Raw genomic sequence first — 17,050 nt, forward strand, 5'->3', positions numbered from 1 at the left:
GTAGTATTACCTGATAATGTGTCTCCTGAGATATATAATGACTCAGTTAAGAGCTTTTCAGACATAAAAAAACTCAAATACCAAGTTTTGCTATATGCTTCAAATTCACCTCATTAGAGACTTGACCAGTTTTCTTAATGCAAGTTGAAAAAGTACCAAAGAAGTAGTCAAAACTATCAAAAAAGAATACAAAAGTAGGTCAGCAGAGTGAATAGCAGCTTTTTTCTGTTGTCTGAAAGCAATCCAGTTAAATCACCAAGCCATCGCCTTTAACAGTTCTCTTCCAAGTTCTCTCATAATTCCTCGAGGTCAGTTAGATCCACCACTACTTTCAGGAAGAGTGTATCATCTCTGATGTATGTATTCTTTGCATTTTCGAGCACAGTATGTGCAACAAACCGAGGACACCCGGAGGCAACATTCATCTCTCCTTCAGGTCTCTTGAAGCTGCTGCTGTGAGGGTCGGCTTTAAAGGTTTCTGTTATGTGATGTTTCTTCCCACTTTGGTCCAGAAGCATAAGTGTGACCTTTTGCTTGAAAGGCCATGGTAACAACGAATCAAACTCCCCTCTCATCACTACAAAGTACAAGGAAACGTGAGTGCCCTTTCCTGAACCATCCCCATTCAGGTATGCTCTGGCAGACAACCTGTACCCACAGCGGCTGGTGTAAAAAGGCTGGCTGACTACAGAGGGACAGAGTCCTTCCATAGCCTCTTTTTTCTTCATCTTGTAGTCGACAATTTTCCAGATCAGTTTCCCATTGTAACTTGTCCCTTCTAGAAGTTTAAACCGTTCTTCGTTTTTGTTAAGTTGTGCCCTGTGGATACTGAGGTGGACATCATGTTGGTTGGACAAGTCTTCCAGAACAACTAAGAGAAAGAAATGTGGGGAGATAAGAGAGGGTTACATACAGACACTTACAGAGTTTGTATTAGGCATCATTTTTACATATTTAACATCTATCTAGAGCAGTGAGGGCCAAACTTGGCCCTCCAGCTGTTTTGGGACTACAACTCCCATCATCCCTAGCTAACAGGACCAGTGGTCAGGGATGATGGGAATTGTAGTCCCAAAACAGTTGGAGGGCTAAGTTTGGCCATCACTGATCCAGAGCAACTGTTCAGAGTCTGGCACTAACAGCTCCATTCCTTGTGTTGCAACCTACTTTTTCTGCAGATTGGGGGCAACGCTGAAGTCAGTGGTCTGTCCGTTTTTAGTAGGATACATGGATTTGGATTCTAAACTCTTTGACATGCAAACCTCTTGTAAAAAAAAACTTAAAAGAGGAAGCGCACAACCCCTTCCATGCTTAACCTCCCCTCCCCAAAAAAGACCAGCAAAATAACCATTTAAGCATTGGCTCTCTAGAACCAAAGGAGAACACATAGGGAAAGCAGGAGACCAGTGTGCCACTAGGTAGCCATGTGGTTTGCTGAGAAAAGTACATGAATGAACTTGTAAAAGCCTCAACTCCCCTCAATGGCATTTAGAATTTTAGATATTAAGTAAACTAAACTAGCTTACCACCCCCATAACACCAAAACACTTTAGGAAGAGAAGAATCCCCAAGGTACCTAAACGCTGCTCGTATGACTCCAGGAAAGCAACCTTTTGCTTTATATTATCAATGGTCTCCAGAAGTGGTCTCAGGCTGAATTTACTCTGCTGCTGATTTGCCATCTGCACCAGCTGTCTGACTTGTGTTTCCAGGCAGGCAGATTTATCAATGTGAATTGCCAAAGTCTTCAGTGATATGGGGATGAGAGAGAAGGGAGAAGACATGCAATTTTAAAATAAAATTGAAGACGACAAACTAGTATTACAAATTGTTTATTAAAGTCTATCATTGACTGCATTTCCCTCCTTCGAGTTTTTCCAAAGGTTTCTTTTCAGTTAGGATCATAAATCGTCTGTCGTCACGATCTCAATTGCGCGAGGCGAAAAACTCCAATGGCTTTGTCTTGCACAAATAATTTCCTATCCCCTGGTCCTCTTTGTTTACTCCCACATTTCATGGTTGATGTTATGTCTGCAGCAATGATCTTTGCCAATGGTTTCAGGATATTTCCTTCCTTCCTCACTGCAATCTCAACTGTTGTGACAGTTTTAACCCTTCTGCTTTAGAACCATGCCATGGTATATCTTTAACAAAGTGGTTGTTCCTAGTGCCCTTCTTCCACCCCATTGCTAAAATTTAGATTGGGAGGTTCTTGGAGATTTACACTTGTTATTTTGTTGGTTTATGGAATTCTCAAGTTACATATCCCAAACTGTACTTTTCTGCATTTCATTTCTTTCTGACTTCACTGTTTGCAGTTCATCTCCCCACAGGAAAATGAATATATGCTAATCAGGAAAACATTTCATTGGGTGGACCATAGTTTGCAAAACTTAACAAATGTATTATATCATAAGTCCTTAATGTACCACAAGTCTCCAATGTTTATGCTCACTTATGGAGCTGCATAAATAATTGTTTTTATCATGAGAATGCAAACTTCAATTTTGTATCTCAGTTATGTGGGTTTCACCCAATGCATGCAGGCCACAATCAGCACACATGTGCAATCTGAAAGCACAGAGGGCTGGGAATCCATTTTCGCTTTCAGCATGTGAATGAACTATGAAAACAAAATGGAAGTGAAGCCCAGGTTAAGCAGAGCCAGAAAACCTCACATTTTAAGCTGAATCTAGCATAGGGCAGGCAGTATCTCCACATAGATACTGTTGTGTTTTCTTTGAAGCAGTAACCCTGTTAGGAAGGAGGGTGGGATTACCTGAGTGCTTGCCAGTAAGTTGCTATTTTTACCGTACAGCTGTGTAAACTGCCTGAAATCTCTCTCACACTTCTTAATCGTGTCTGCTAGCTGCTGTATTTTTCTCTCTTTGTGTTCAAGATTGTTATAAAGGTCGGATATCTACAAAATGAAATGTGAAGGTGTAAATTTAACATTTTATTTTTAAAAAGACACAAAAACTGATAAAAACAACAACTGAATAATGAAACAAGGGTTATTTTCAGCTAATGCTCAAAGTAGACCCATGTTAAAGGTAAAGGTAAAGGGACCCCTGACCATTAGGTCCAGTCGTGACCGACTCTGGGGTTGCGGTGCTCATCTTGCTTTATTGGCCGAGGGAGCCGGCGTACAGCTTCCGGGTCATGTGGCCAGCATGATTAAGCCGCTTCTGGCAAACCAGAGCAGCACACGGAAACGCTGTTTACCTTCCCGCCGGAAGGTAATTTATCTACTTGCACTTTGACGCGCTTTCGAAATGCTAGGTTGGCAGGAGCAGGGACCGAGCAACGGGAGCTCACCGCATCGTGGAGATTCGAACCGCCGACCTTCTAATCAGCAAGTCCTAGGTCTGTGGTTTAACCCACAGCACCACCCGCGTCCCTAAGACCCATGTTAGTCATGTCTAACTCAGAACAGAGCTAATAACACTGAATACCACCCAGGGGGTTTGCTCAGCTGTTAAGAGATGGACAAGCTAAGTAACAGCCCAAGGATAATTCCCACAATCACTTTCGACTGGGTCAGTTTTTAACTTGTGATCCACACAGACCCAACAACCAAGTATGGTACCCCATCAGAGGCTTAACAATCTCTCTGTTTTTGTCCACTGCCTAGGACTGTGACAGATTGATTTTGCCTCAGCTGCAACAAAACATGTCTGTCCTGCATCAGTTTCTACAGCCACAGCAGGCACTGTAACTCTCCCACAGTTTGACTTCACCCACGAAGGCACACTCCTCCATTGTCTCCCAAGGCAGACACATGCCAACAAGGACATCCTGGAAAGTTTACAGTGTGTACAATTCCCCCCCCCCCGCCACTGATGCATACTATACACATCAATAGCAACAGAAAAAGTAGTAGCCAACAATCAAAACCCATTGTTTCTAGGGTGTGGTTTAAATATGCATCGATGAGTACCATGCTGCTAGATTCAGAAGATTTTTCTTTCATAAGAAAAGTGATACCTAACCTCACAGTGACTTTCTGTAGAACACACACTCACGCACACACACAACAGTTTTAACATGGCATGAGGAACTGAAACATGCTTTCCTCTTTTCAAGCCGACTTTCTAAAGTTCATCTTATTCAAATGAAGGATCACCACACATTATAAATGTTGGAAGGTACCAAATGGCCCCTAACACATAAACACCCTTCAGAGAACAATAAGGGTGCCAAAAGCACTGCAGAAATAACCTGAAGCAGATACATGGAAGATTAGTGTTACTACTTGCCCTTTCTTCATACAAAAGCTTTCACTGTACCCAGACCTTAACGTAATAACAACAATACTGCAATCATATGGAAATGCAAAGGGAAGGGGCCTTCAAAGGGGGAGAAGGGGACTTTTTGCATGTAATAATAAAAAAAGATAACTGTCAAGCTACAGATTCTGAATTAGCAACATTTTTTTGCCCAGGGCTCCAGACTTTCGTCTGCATCTATACTTTCGACCAAACCTCATCCTTCCTTCTAGTTTGCTACATGAAAAAGTACTTGAGGCAAATTACCTTCTGGCTAATTTGCATACTCTTTTCTGCAAAGTGCTACTGTGAATCTGTAATGAGGGTATATAAAAGTGGTGTGGATGTGTGGTCCCCCCCCCACTAGCTACTGTGTGTGTGGACAATTGTCTCCAATAAAGATCTCACAAGCAATAGTAATTTCTCCAAAATTAGCAAATTGCACAAGTACATGTGTAAGACACTTGTGGAACTAAGGGAAGTTTAGCCTCTTTTGAACCTCTTTGAATTTTTAGAATTGTCGCTTGTTTCCACTTAGAAGCTGAAGGGTTTGGGAGGAAATGCCATGCTATACCTGATCTTCCAGCTTTGAGTTCTTATCTAAGATTTGAAGCATATGTTCTCTCAAGTACATATTCTCATGTTCTGAAAGTTTTCCTCTTTTAATCTAAAATGAGAATATAAACATGTAGTGAGAACAAAGCTAACCTGACACATTATAAACTAAACAGATTTAAAATCATTCTAAAGCAAAAACAAAAACAAAAACAAAACAAAATGTAACAAGGGGAAAATCTCAGCAGGGATATTTTGAAATAATTAAACCAGAGGAACAAAAAAAGGAGGATGAAGCAGAAAGAGACATTGGTTAGCTAATGCCCTTTTGTGCTTTGGAGAATTAGCATCTACTGTAGGACCATGGATGATTACATTACAATACCTTTGTAGAACAGCCATACTTTTTATAAGGACAATCAATTTTCACCTCCGGACATATTACGACATGCTCTTCTACCTGCAAATATTAACAAGTTTTAAAGCACACATTAATTATAGGTGAAGAAGGTTTGTGCGTTATGACCTTTATTTTCTGCAAAAGAAGTACAAAAAGGAACTAGATTACATTCTCTGCATCGTCACCAAATCTAGTCATGTACAATGACAATAACAAAGCAGTCCACAGATGCTACTTTGTGCTCTTACATTATGCATGGATGGCAATGTCACATAATTACTAACACAAAGAAGGGCGGCAACTCGTACTGCCACATGCAGAGGCTAGCAACAACTAGGGACTATTTTGCTCTTCTCTCAACAACACTGTTATCTTGCAATGCAATGAAAATAACATTGTACCTCTTTTGTCAGAATTATCTGTGGGCAGCCATGGGGACAAATCAAGGGATAATCGGGACAATCTGTTCTCTCGTGAGTCTGAAAACACATTGGGAAATCTGTTATTCAAGAGAAATGAAGAGGTTGGCTCTACTTAACACAAAACCAAAAGGCAGAAGCAATCGTGTTGACCATCCACTAGGAATCGACAGTGCAAGTCCAACTGAAATGAACAATAGTGCTTTTTCAAGCACTCCTGCGCACTTTCCATCACTCCAAGGGTGGGGGAGGGGGAAGAGGAGGAATGAACAATGCTCCAGTCGATTGTGGTTTTCATATATAAGATAGGCATTTCTAACCTGTTGCATATTACAGACTTATTGTCGTTACGTCCCTCCCCGATTTTTATTTATTTATTTATTGCTTCTCATCTCTCTCTCTTCTACAGTGGAATAGAAAATAAATGGCCCATGTCTAGAAATATGCACAGACAATTCAGTCTGAGCTTATTGGCCTGCACCCAACACACCACAGCGGCCTGGGACTTGCAATGCTACACCTGACACAGATATAACAGAGAAACAGAAGTGCATGTCATCATCGTAGTTTAAGCTCTTCAAGACCGTGACAGAAACAAGAGGGAGAGCAATATATAAATATATATTTATGAGATTGCTCATATATAGAGAGGGAAGAGTCACATTTAGGGTTTTCCACAGTGTTTTGGAGACATTTTTACGAACATCTTACCTTTAAATCAATTGAAGTCACAGGCTGTTTGCAGTACTGGCACAGTTCCTTCCGATAGCTGCACTGCAAACCTAGGTGTTCTTGCAAATCCTTCCGAATAACTTTTTCACAACATCCTTCATTAGTGCACTGCACGCTTTCGAACAAACACTGTTGTAGGTGATCCTGTAAAGCAGAACCATGTACTACCATATATTACCTGCATCATATACATCACCACAGTATGTACAGGAGGCACATAAAACATGCCGCATTTTGGGATCTGCAAGGAAGGTCAGATGTCTCTCTAAAAACCCCATAGTCTACAACATTGTGCCTATATTCTGTTGGTTTCTTGCACCTTTGGGCGCACAATCATGGGGCAATGCAGTGAGCCACAGCTTCTCAATAAAACATTTGTTGTGGGACAGTCACATCTCTCTCTTCCTCCATAAGCCTCTGCCTTTTCCTTTTCCTTTTCCATTGCCATGCACAAATCCTTATTCTGTAGTTGTTGTTGTTGGTTTCAGAGTCCTGCTTCCTTCTACTATGCCCTTTTAAAATGTGGGGTTTTTTTGGGGGGGTTATTGGGTTGTTTTTATTTTGATTATGTATTTTGTGGTTTTATATTTTGATTTTATTCTGTGAACCGCCCTGAGACCTCCGGGTATAGGGTGGTAGATAAATTCTAATTCTAATAATAATAACAACAGGAAAAGCTGGGGTAGAGCATCCATCTTGTATACAGAAGGTCCCGAGTTCAATCCCTGGGATTTCCTGGTTGGGCTGGGAGGAACCCCTGTCTGTCTGAAACCCTGGAGAGCTGCTGCCAGCCAGGGTGGACAGTACTGGGCTACATGGACCAATGGACTGGCTCAATATAAGGCAGCTTCTGATGTATTCATCTACTTAATTTCCTCCTTCTTCTCCCCCTGTGCTGTCCCCAAATCTGCCCCAGAGGGTTATTATTCCATTATTCTATAGACTGTATTATTCTATATCCATTATTCTAAGCTGAGATTCCTATATTGCAGGGGCTGGACTAGATGACCCTCAGCGTCCCTTCCACCTCTGCCTACAAAACGTTTGCCTAAAGACCACATTGGTTTCTACCTAGGCATGTTCCTAGGCTTTTACACTCTGCTGTAAAGAAGCCCCCCCCTTTTAGATGCCCCAAATGCCAATATAAAGCATGTCTGGCGCAATTAAGACAAGTTTCTTTTCTGTTCCTTCCCTTTTGAGAAGAACACACAAATTTAATGCACAAATGGATAAAATGGTGTGTGTGTGTGTGTGTGTGTGTGTGTGTGTGTACCATTTACACCACCTTGAGCATCTTGGGGGGTGTGGGAAGGTGGCTTATAAATGAAATAAATAAGCTGTGGGTAGACAAGTTAAATTATTTGCATTCAATGTTCTTGCTCACTGCTGCCTGATTTATAAATCCATGTGCATAACATCACGTGGTAAGATCACGGAAGCTGCACTATTCACCTTGAACTTGCAGGGATTGGATGGGAAGAATACAGGTGCTTCATGCTCCCCCACCCACCCTCCTATGCCCTCAGTACACATTTGGCAGGGTCAAAGCCAACGGCCTGCCTTTTTTCCACAACCACAGGAGATCTATTTAACAGGGAGAGAGAGAAAAAAACTGAGGTTCCAGTGAGTAAAACAAGAGGTTTAAGAGCAATGCAATATCAAGTCTTTTATTTGCAGTGCATTCCCACCCACACAGGCTGATACTTCTCATACTCATAATGGGAAAATATATATTATGTTTTAAAAAGTATATTAAAAAAGAAAAGGGGCGGAGTAGCTTTAGTAATAAGTGCAATTGCTTCACAAAGGCAGAAAGACATCAAAACTTGGCTCAATTGATATTAAGCGTTGAGGAATGCAAACCTGATATCGCCCCAGAGACGTTTTCGCATTACAGGCTGGTGAATTTCTGCAAAACACTTGCAAATTGAGAACTTCCCTTTTACAGCAATTGTCTTTGAAAACCTAAATAAAAAGAGTATAAAAGCTTATTTCAAAGCACACGCAGAAGGTCCATAATTCACTATAATCTTTTAAAACTTAATGAAAAGCCAGTCTTGCTACAGAGGAAATTATGTGATAAACAAGTTTCCAGTGTTGACGTTTGGGGAGTGAGGTTAATGCTAGTTTCAAGTGCTTGAAGGGTCTAGAGGAGAGAGAGTAACTAGGCATCAGATGAGCATAAATTATATCAAACAAACCCCTTGAACAGGAAGGATTACGCTGGTGAAGAATCTCAGCTCTCCTCCCAACACACAGAATATCCACCCCAAGTTCCATACACAGCTCCATCTTCTCTGTTATTCAGGTTTGTTGTCTTTGAGTTCTCTCCAACCTGCAACTGCCCTATTGTGGAGGTGGGTCAAGGACAGCAGCCTTCCATTACTCAGACCCCACAATTGGCAGGGGAGGCCTTTTTGGGGGTGCCGCTGGAGGTCAGATGCTGCTGACCTGTGACAGGGCCATTTCAGTGTCAGTTTCCCATTTGTAGAATTGCCCTCCCTGTTCAGGTGCGCTTCTCTCCCCGACTGATGACTTAGGAGAAGTTTTTAAAACGTTCCTATTTACCCAGGCACCTGTCAATCCTGAAAATCACTGGTTTCCAGAATGTTTTAAGCCGATTTCAAAATTTATGATCACTGATGTGTTTGCCACCATGGATAAAGGGCAGGAAATAAACTGAACGAACAGATAATTTTTCCACCCCTGCAGTAGTTGCAGTTTTATTTTCTAGGCATGAGGTCAAAGTGGTGGCTTTGAGCTACAAACCCTAAATGGCTTGAGATAGTATCTATTTTACAGGAAATGCCTCACCTCATAATACAGATCAGGATCATAAAGATCAGCCCAAAGGCTCTTGACTGTGTTAGCATGATGTGAAATCTTAACAGGAAGGGCTGGTAGGAAGCCATAAACTTGCTTCACAATTGTAAAACTCACTTTCCCCTAAAAACACGGGTAGGAGGGGGGAAAGATCTGGCCATTCCTGAGAGTTCTGGATTTCCAAGTTTGTTCTTCATGTTTTGATGATTAAAATTATTTAAACATTCTGGTATAAAAATCTCATTGGGCTTGAATAGATTCTTCACGTACATTCAAATAATACTGCACACAAAACTGCTGAATCAATTGACTCCCCGCACACTCCAAAGAATGTAAACAGAAATTATTTTCTTACTTCATGTAGTTTTATTACTTCTTTGTCCACAGGACAGGTGGGTACAGCATTCAGTTCTCTAAAGAGATCAGAGGTTATATTTGGTTTTTAAAAAATCTGCTCTGGGGAAAGGATCAAAATTATATGCCTATTATAGCTGGCCCATTAAATTCCAGTTTTATCTGAACAAAAGAATTATTTTTAAGATCCCTCATCTTGCTGCATATTAGACCGGTGCCGATTTCAGCATACCCTTTTCTCAAAAATGTCCTCCTCACCCATTTTAAATGATTCTAGAGTCTGTTGGCTACACTCGCAGCACCTCTTTAAATTGGAGTCCCGCTGTCATGTTACCGTACAGAGAGCTAAAGGGAAATTGCAAGAGGAAATTAAATTAACAAAGCCGGCAACCTAACAAGTAGTTTAACTGAGCATTAAGTAATAACCGTCACATAAATTGAGAGCACATAAAAATGCTAAGAACTGTGCAGAAGAGGAAAAACTGAATAAAAATCTAAATAGTATCAAAGCAGTCCTGTTAAACAAGGGTGGGGAGCCCGTGGTTCTCTTGATGTTGCTGGATTCTCAACAACCCTAGCCAGCATGGGCAGTGGTCAGGAATGATGGGAATTGTAGGAGAACAACATATGGAAGGCTGCAGGCTCCCCACCCAGTGTTAAACTATGTTATAGATCAGATATAAACAAAGGAAACTAGTCAGTCATTAAGCAAGGGCTGCTTCTTATTTATTTCATTTAAACCTGCCCTACACCACACTAGTGATCCCAGGGCATGGTACGTCAATTATTTCTTTCTCATCAATAAGTCTTAAAACCCACACAACACAATCCTATGCATATTTTTTTAGTGCTCAGAGGTTCTTACTTCCATGTAAATGTGCACAGTCGTGCAGCATTAGGCTGACATCCCATACCCCGTTATCTTGGGAGTAAGCTTAACGGAAACAAATGGGAATTACTTCCAAGTAGACAAGCGTGTGATTGAATGGTTAAGTGACACTTTAGAATTACAGCATCTCAATTTCACTCTAGAAAGTAACTGTGCAGGCATTTCAGAAAGGAAGAAACCAGTATGACTCTGAAGTGAAACTTAGGTGAATCAAAAGGGTGCTTTTACAAGACAGAGTTAAAGTTTCGTTTTTAAATTTTTCTACATCTCTTCTCTATGGCAAAGTCACACCAAGCCTGTAGCACTTTAATACTACTGCTATAATTTTTCAAGTGTTGGAAAGAGGGACTTCCCAGAAAGAAAAACCCACCAGCTTCTAGGGAAGCTGCAATAATAAGCCTTATTTAAGATCACAACGCATCTAACATATGGACGTGAACCAGATAAAAGTGTATCCAATCCCCATTCATTTTACTGAGGAGCAAAGTATGTGTTTAAAGGGCCTCCACTGAAGTCAACGGGATTTCAGAATGTTTTAATATTGCACTGTTCATGCCTCAGAGGTCCACAAAAATTTTTAAAAGTTGCCCTGGGAAAATGTGTTGACTAAAGCAAGAGGAAAATTAACACACCTTAGGATTATAGTAATGTGCTGTTCACATTGCTTGTGGAGTTGCAGGAATAATTAGGCTTGGCTGGGGTCCTCATTTGGCCCTTAAATCTGTTTCCCCAAGCCACACCTATCAGCCCACACCCAACATAATGCTGGGATCCAATTCACTTAGGAATTCCTGAGTGTAGCCGATCCAGAGTTTGTGGCTGCAAACACTGCTTTTGCAGTAGGGATCTTCCTTTGAAGCACAGCTTGAGTTCAAGCTTTCTGGCAGAGGAAGAATCAGGAGCACATGATTATTTCCTTTGAAGTTGGGTCACCTGACATTATGGTGCTGCCAGGTGACTGACAGGTGGGCAGCACTACTCGCCTGCCAAAATGGTCTCCCAAAATGGAATCCTGTTCCCCAGCCCTCACACAAACACAATTTACATAGTTTTCAGGGATGGAAAGGGAGGGTTTGGATCTGAATGTTAAGAGAAGGAAGGGACATTTCTTACCTCAGAGAGACTATGCAACGCTGGCAAAATCTGTGCCCACATCCCGTCTGGTGAGGATTGTGAAGTACCAGGTGGCAATAGGCACATTTGTATCGTTCTTCTACGATTTCCACAAACTGATAGTCGGCATTAGGCTCAAAGTCTAAGGAAATGGCACTGGTAGAATTCTGCCGAATGTAGAGATTTGCTAAGTTGCCTGCAAGGTCTTCAGCGGCCATGGGCATAGAGCTACAAAGACAAGAATGAAGAGAGTGATGCTAGCTGAGAACCTATCATTATACTTTCCTCACATCTCAAGAGTATCAGGCTTGGAGCTACAAACAGCTCAATATGTACAGTCATGAGGGGAAAGGAAGCACACCCTCTTTGATTTCTGTGGTCCTTAATCCTTGCCTATATTTGAATGGGTCTGAACTAATTTATTCTCCCAGGGTGTATGTTTTACAGTATCACTCAGACATTAGCAGGGTGTGTGTGTGTGTGTATACATATGCACATTTTCTTCAGTTTGCGTTCAAAGGACACAAAGTTCAAATGTGTAAGACAGGAAGCAAATGCTCTATGCTTATACTTTTATACGTTTCCTGCCTCAAACCCAAGTCGTAACATATGGCATTTAACTTTCCTCACACAAGTGGTTCTTAAAAAACACACCACACAGACACTGTTCTACATCACTATCTTCTTAAAATGTCATTCAACATTGACAGGGACTGGGCACCTCAGAGATGAGATTTGAATGGGACTGCACAGCTCACGCTCTCAGCTTCTACATTAGCCGGGTTGTAGGTTGCCGGTATTCCTTAATGAGACTTCCTCATTTAGGGGAAAGGAAGCAAGTCCAGTGGAAGAGCATCTGTTTTGCACACAGGCGGTCCTGAGATCCATCTCCAGCAACTCTAGGTAGGGGTGGAGATTTCCTCTTTGCCCGGAGAGTCACTAGTCTGCATATGTAAACACACACCGAGCACAGAATCTATGATTCTATGAGATGGACCAACAGACTGACTCAGTGTAACACAGCTTCCTATGCTCCTACTGTGAAGAAATACAGTGGTACCTCGGGTTACATATGCCTCGGGTTACATATGCTTCAGGTTACATACGCTTCAGGTTACAGACTCTACTAACCCAGAAATAGTGCTTCAGGTTAAGAACTTTGCTTCAGGATGAGAACAAAAACCGTGCTCCGGTGGCGCGGCAGCAGCAGGAGGCCCCCATTAGCTAAAGTGGTGCTTCAGGTTAAGAACAGTTTCAGGTTAAGTACGGACCTCCGGAACGAATTAAGTACCTAACCCGAGGTATAAGGCTGGAAGGGAGTAAGGGACTTTTCCCCTTCAGCAAATAGCAAGCTGACTCCCAAGTAACTCCCAGGCCACTCCTCCTCCTTGCGTTTTCTGCCTGAAGGAAATGAACAGGGATTTTCCTTTGCAAAAATCCATCTCAGGCTTAACAGACACCTTCAGAAAATAACAAAAAAAAAGCCTAAACATGTTACCTAATTACTCCAGAGAAGTAGCATGGTAGCCTGTGTGTTCAGGTCAATTAAGAAACATTTTATGCTACAAATCAGGTGCAGTTGTGTTTGGGGGTTCGATGGACAGCTTGCCAAGCTTTAGGTACTCGATTGGTTGAGGTTGCTAAATAAACCTGCAGAGGAAAACATTTGGTGCAGTTCAGTTTATATGCTAAATGCCTTTGATTAGCCTTTGCACAGCCCAGGAAGCTAAAAACACCCATAATGTGATCACCATTGCAAAAAAAACAACCACACAGCACTAGACCTACAAACAAAAGTAAGGCTTTTTTTAAAGGGCAAATTTAAATTCTCTTTTTTTTTTAAGGGTTGAGGAACACTGCTAATTATTCCTTTGAATGCCTCATTAAAAATCCAGAGTCTAATTACCTTTCCCCAATATGAATTAAAGCAAACTGCTGTAGGGACACTGCATATTAAGAATGCTTCATGTTTAAAGCACTGCATTGTTTTAACATGATTATGGCTAAATTCAAAACGTGCATTTTTACACAAGCTAAATAGGAACAAATAATATAATGTACAGCATTTGCTTTGGCTTTATTGTTTTTTCCCCAGCACTCCCTAATTTGCTGCTGTTTTTCTAAAGGTTAATACCAATTAGTGCTTCTTTCTTCTTTTCTGCTCCCCATGTCTGTGATTTCCATATTGTAACAAACAAGATGCGTGTTATTTACAAAAACAGCAGAAGTGGTTCTTGAGTTCTTGCATATTTAGAGACATTAGAGACATGGAAATCAAGAGCTCCGCAGCTCCTAAAAAGGAGCTTCACGTTGGAGCTACATTTTTAAATTAATGATGGTATTAAGTATTCCCATAAGAGTTGTGCACAGAGTTTAAGATGAGAGAACATACCAACATAAGAAAACATTTTCTTGCTCCAATTACTGCAGTTTTTGTTTTCTTTTATGTAAGGACTTCTCAGTTTTTGTTATTTCAGTTTTTGTTTCCTTTTGTTATATATACATTAAAAACCTTTTATAGAAATGCAAGGAACTTGCACTTAATTGGGAGTTGAGCATATACAGCATTCAAAAACTTACCATATAATCATATGCACATTTACTCCAAAGTCAACCCCAGTGTGCTTACGGGGGTTTTCTTCCGGGTAAGTGTGCACAGCCTGACAATCTGTGGTGCCTTCCATAACAGCTGAACATACTGAAGATATTTAGGAATGACTCATTCTTGGAAATGTCAAAACTGTTAAGAAACTTGCACAGGCAGAATGCTGAAATTTGGTGTGCCTTTATTCTAAAATAACTTGATTGCTGAGAATCTGAAAACAGGATATTTTTGTCTTTTATGTGAATTTTACTGTGTCAAAAAGGGACAGCACAGAGCAAGCGAAACGTGTGGATGACTGGAAGGGTGAGAGCGTTCCTTCCTACACAACTCAAGGGTGGTACAAAGATATAGGGATGCGGGTGACGCTGTGGTCTAAACCACTGAGCCTCTTGGGCTTGCGACGGAGTGAACTTGAAAGCACGCCAGTGCAAGTAGATAAATAGGTACCACTGCGGTGAGAAGGTAAATGCCATTTCTGTGCGCTCTGGCTTCTGTCACTGTGTTCTGTTGCACCAGAAGCGGGTTAGTCCTGCTGGCCACGTGACCCGGAAAGCTGTCTGTGGACAAACACCAGCTCCCTCGGCCTGAAAGCGAGATGAGTGCCGCAACCACATAGTCACCTTTGACTGGACTTAACCGTCCACAAGTCTTTTACCTTTATCTTTTTTTTTTTTCAAAGATATGAAAGAGAAATTTGCAGTGGCAGCCCTGAACATATTCAAACTGGCAGAATATAAACTGGGTTTACTATCCTAAGTAAAGGTTTGGACTAATGAAAACCAGGGGACTACGTCTTCATTGCCAATAATTATATATTTTTGAAATCATGATTTCCCAAGGGAAGAATAACTGTTGTTTTTTTAATTGCATCTTTCATATGGTTCAGACACACAAATCAAAATTAGCACCTAGTGTACCACTAATCCAGCAAACAGTGATTTGGCAAAGTTGTCATATGAGCAATCTGCCATGCATTTGAATTGCACCTCAGTGTGTGGTGTCATGCATGCAATTGCCCCTTCTACTGCAGGCCAGGTAAATCAGACAAGTGTTTTTGTTAATGGGAATCCACATGTTTCTCTGTTGGCTTTAGAGTTATTCTCTAAGTAGGGTAAGAGGACAATCCTGTAAGTAAATTCCTACATTGAGGTGCTATGATACTTCTGTAAAGGAGGCATTGCATTATTGTATTAAATTGTGTGGGGGTTGGTTTTTTTTTTAAAAAAGCAACCCACAATTATTTTGATATGCTTGTCACTTTTGTATTATTCTCAGTTACATAAGAGTAGTCGTCATTACACTGATTTTAAAATGAATAAATTGATAATCCACTTTCCCCATGAACTCAGAGTAGTAAACAGCAAGTGCTACTTGCAGAATTAAAAAAATAAAGTTGAAGAAAAGCACCATTAAAAAGTTAGAACGAAAAGATGGCGATGGCATGAGAATTCAGAAAAGGTGGACTTGTGCAAAAGTTTGTATTGCTTTAGCAAGCCTCCAAGGAATTTTTGTACTAAGCATTTAAAGGTAAAGGGACCCCTGACCATTAGGTCCAGTCGTGGCCGACTCTGGGGTTGCGGCGCTCATCTCGCTTTATTGGCCGAGGGAACCGGCGTACAGCTTCCGGGTCATGTGGCCAGCATGACTGAGCCGCTTCTGGAGAACCAGAGCAGCGCACGGAAACGCCGTTTACCTTCTTGCCGGAGCAGTACCTATTTATCTACTTGCACTTTGACGTGCTTTCGAACTGCTAGATTAGCAGGAGCAGGGACCGAGCAACGGGAGCTCACTCCGTCGATTTAGGCAGGCCCAAAAGAAAATTTGTTTCTGCAAGTCAATCTGCCAATAATCTTTTCCTTCCAGGTTCAAAGGTTTCCCTAGTATTCCTTGTTTTGAAAAGGCACCTCTAGTCACTCTCCTCCTAGTTTAGGGCAAGGTGCTATAGTGAACAGTGGTCACTATAACTGTCAGGTAAATCCATCCTTGTCCCTGCTCTTTTCTTTTCTGACAATGGAGATCTCAGGAAGTTTTGACCACTGCTGGGCTGGATTTATAGAAGAGGCTAGATAGGTCCCATGATCCTTTTTTGCACCATCTGGGGGAGGGGGGCGGGCGGTGTCGGCATCGAGAGAGATCATTTTCATAATACAGCAGTAGTGCAGTCTATCAATTTCCTCTAAATATCTCTTTTCAGCATCCTGGCCTAGACCCTGCAATTCTCATAATATGTTGCTGGTTTGCTGATGATGCTGGCATTGAAGACAAAAGCTTTAAGTGATTCACCAAGGCACACAGCAATTTCCAAGAGGTCCACGGGGAAAAAAAGATTGAGAACTGCTGTCCCAGTCAATTTCACCCACAGCGAAGCACTTCATGGGAAACCTTTTAAAAAAATTCATATCTAGGCACACTGCCAATAAATGTCTCCTCTTCTGAGAAGAGCCCCAGGGAAAGCCCCAGGGATTAAACAGGGTCTGGGTCCAATAAATCTGGACAAATGAGAAACAGGTAGTAATCATTTAAGTTGTTTACCTTTCAATGTATCCTACTGCTATCAGTGGCTTGCAGACTTTAATCAAAGGAAATAGGAAGGAAACAGACAAGACTCGGTTTGCACACAGTGTGCTACATAAGTAAGGACGGAGGTGGAAATGATTACTGGCACAGATGTGAAATCAAGAACATGTGGATTTCTGAACAACCGTCAGGTGCGAATTACAAAAATAGTATTCAACAATAGTCTTTGTTTTTAAAGAATGACAAGGGCACACAATCAGCCTGAAAGGGATAATAGAGACCCCAATATCATGGTATGAAGTCTAGAGAGAATGGTGTTTTAACTTTGTAAGAAGTCAAAAAGTAAATGTAGCATTCAAGTAGGAGGGCACTTAA

General features: G+C 41.3%; 1 protein-coding gene across 3 annotated transcripts in view; it reads right to left on the reverse strand.

Annotated features, from left to right (window-relative positions):
- Window positions 1-203: 203 nt before the first annotated feature.
- The window catches only part of TRAF5 (TNF receptor associated factor 5), a 30,516-nt gene continuing 13,669 nt past the window's right edge, over window positions 204-17,050 (reverse strand). For all 3 annotated transcript variants that reach the window (XM_053383252.1, XM_053383251.1, XM_053383253.1), the window contains exons 2-11: window positions 11,554-11,781; window positions 9,553-9,610; window positions 8,238-8,339; window positions 6,354-6,518; window positions 5,625-5,702; window positions 5,209-5,283; window positions 4,843-4,935; window positions 2,780-2,920; window positions 1,577-1,745; window positions 204-871 (exon numbers count right to left, since the gene is read on the reverse strand). In XM_053383252.1, coding sequence (XP_053239227.1) covers window positions 294-871; window positions 1,577-1,745; window positions 2,780-2,920; window positions 4,843-4,935; window positions 5,209-5,283; window positions 5,625-5,702; window positions 6,354-6,518; window positions 8,238-8,339; window positions 9,553-9,610; window positions 11,554-11,777 — 1,683 coding nt within the window. In that variant the 5' untranslated portion in view covers window positions 11,778-11,781 and the 3' untranslated portion in view covers window positions 204-293. The remainder of the gene's footprint in view (window positions 872-1,576; window positions 1,746-2,779; window positions 2,921-4,842; window positions 4,936-5,208; window positions 5,284-5,624; window positions 5,703-6,353; window positions 6,519-8,237; window positions 8,340-9,552; window positions 9,611-11,553; window positions 11,782-17,050) is intronic.

Source organism: Podarcis raffonei, chromosome 3 (assembly GCF_027172205.1).
Source record: "Podarcis raffonei isolate rPodRaf1 chromosome 3, rPodRaf1.pri, whole genome shotgun sequence".
Classification (NCBI taxonomy): Eukaryota; Metazoa; Chordata; class Lepidosauria; order Squamata; family Lacertidae; genus Podarcis; species Podarcis raffonei.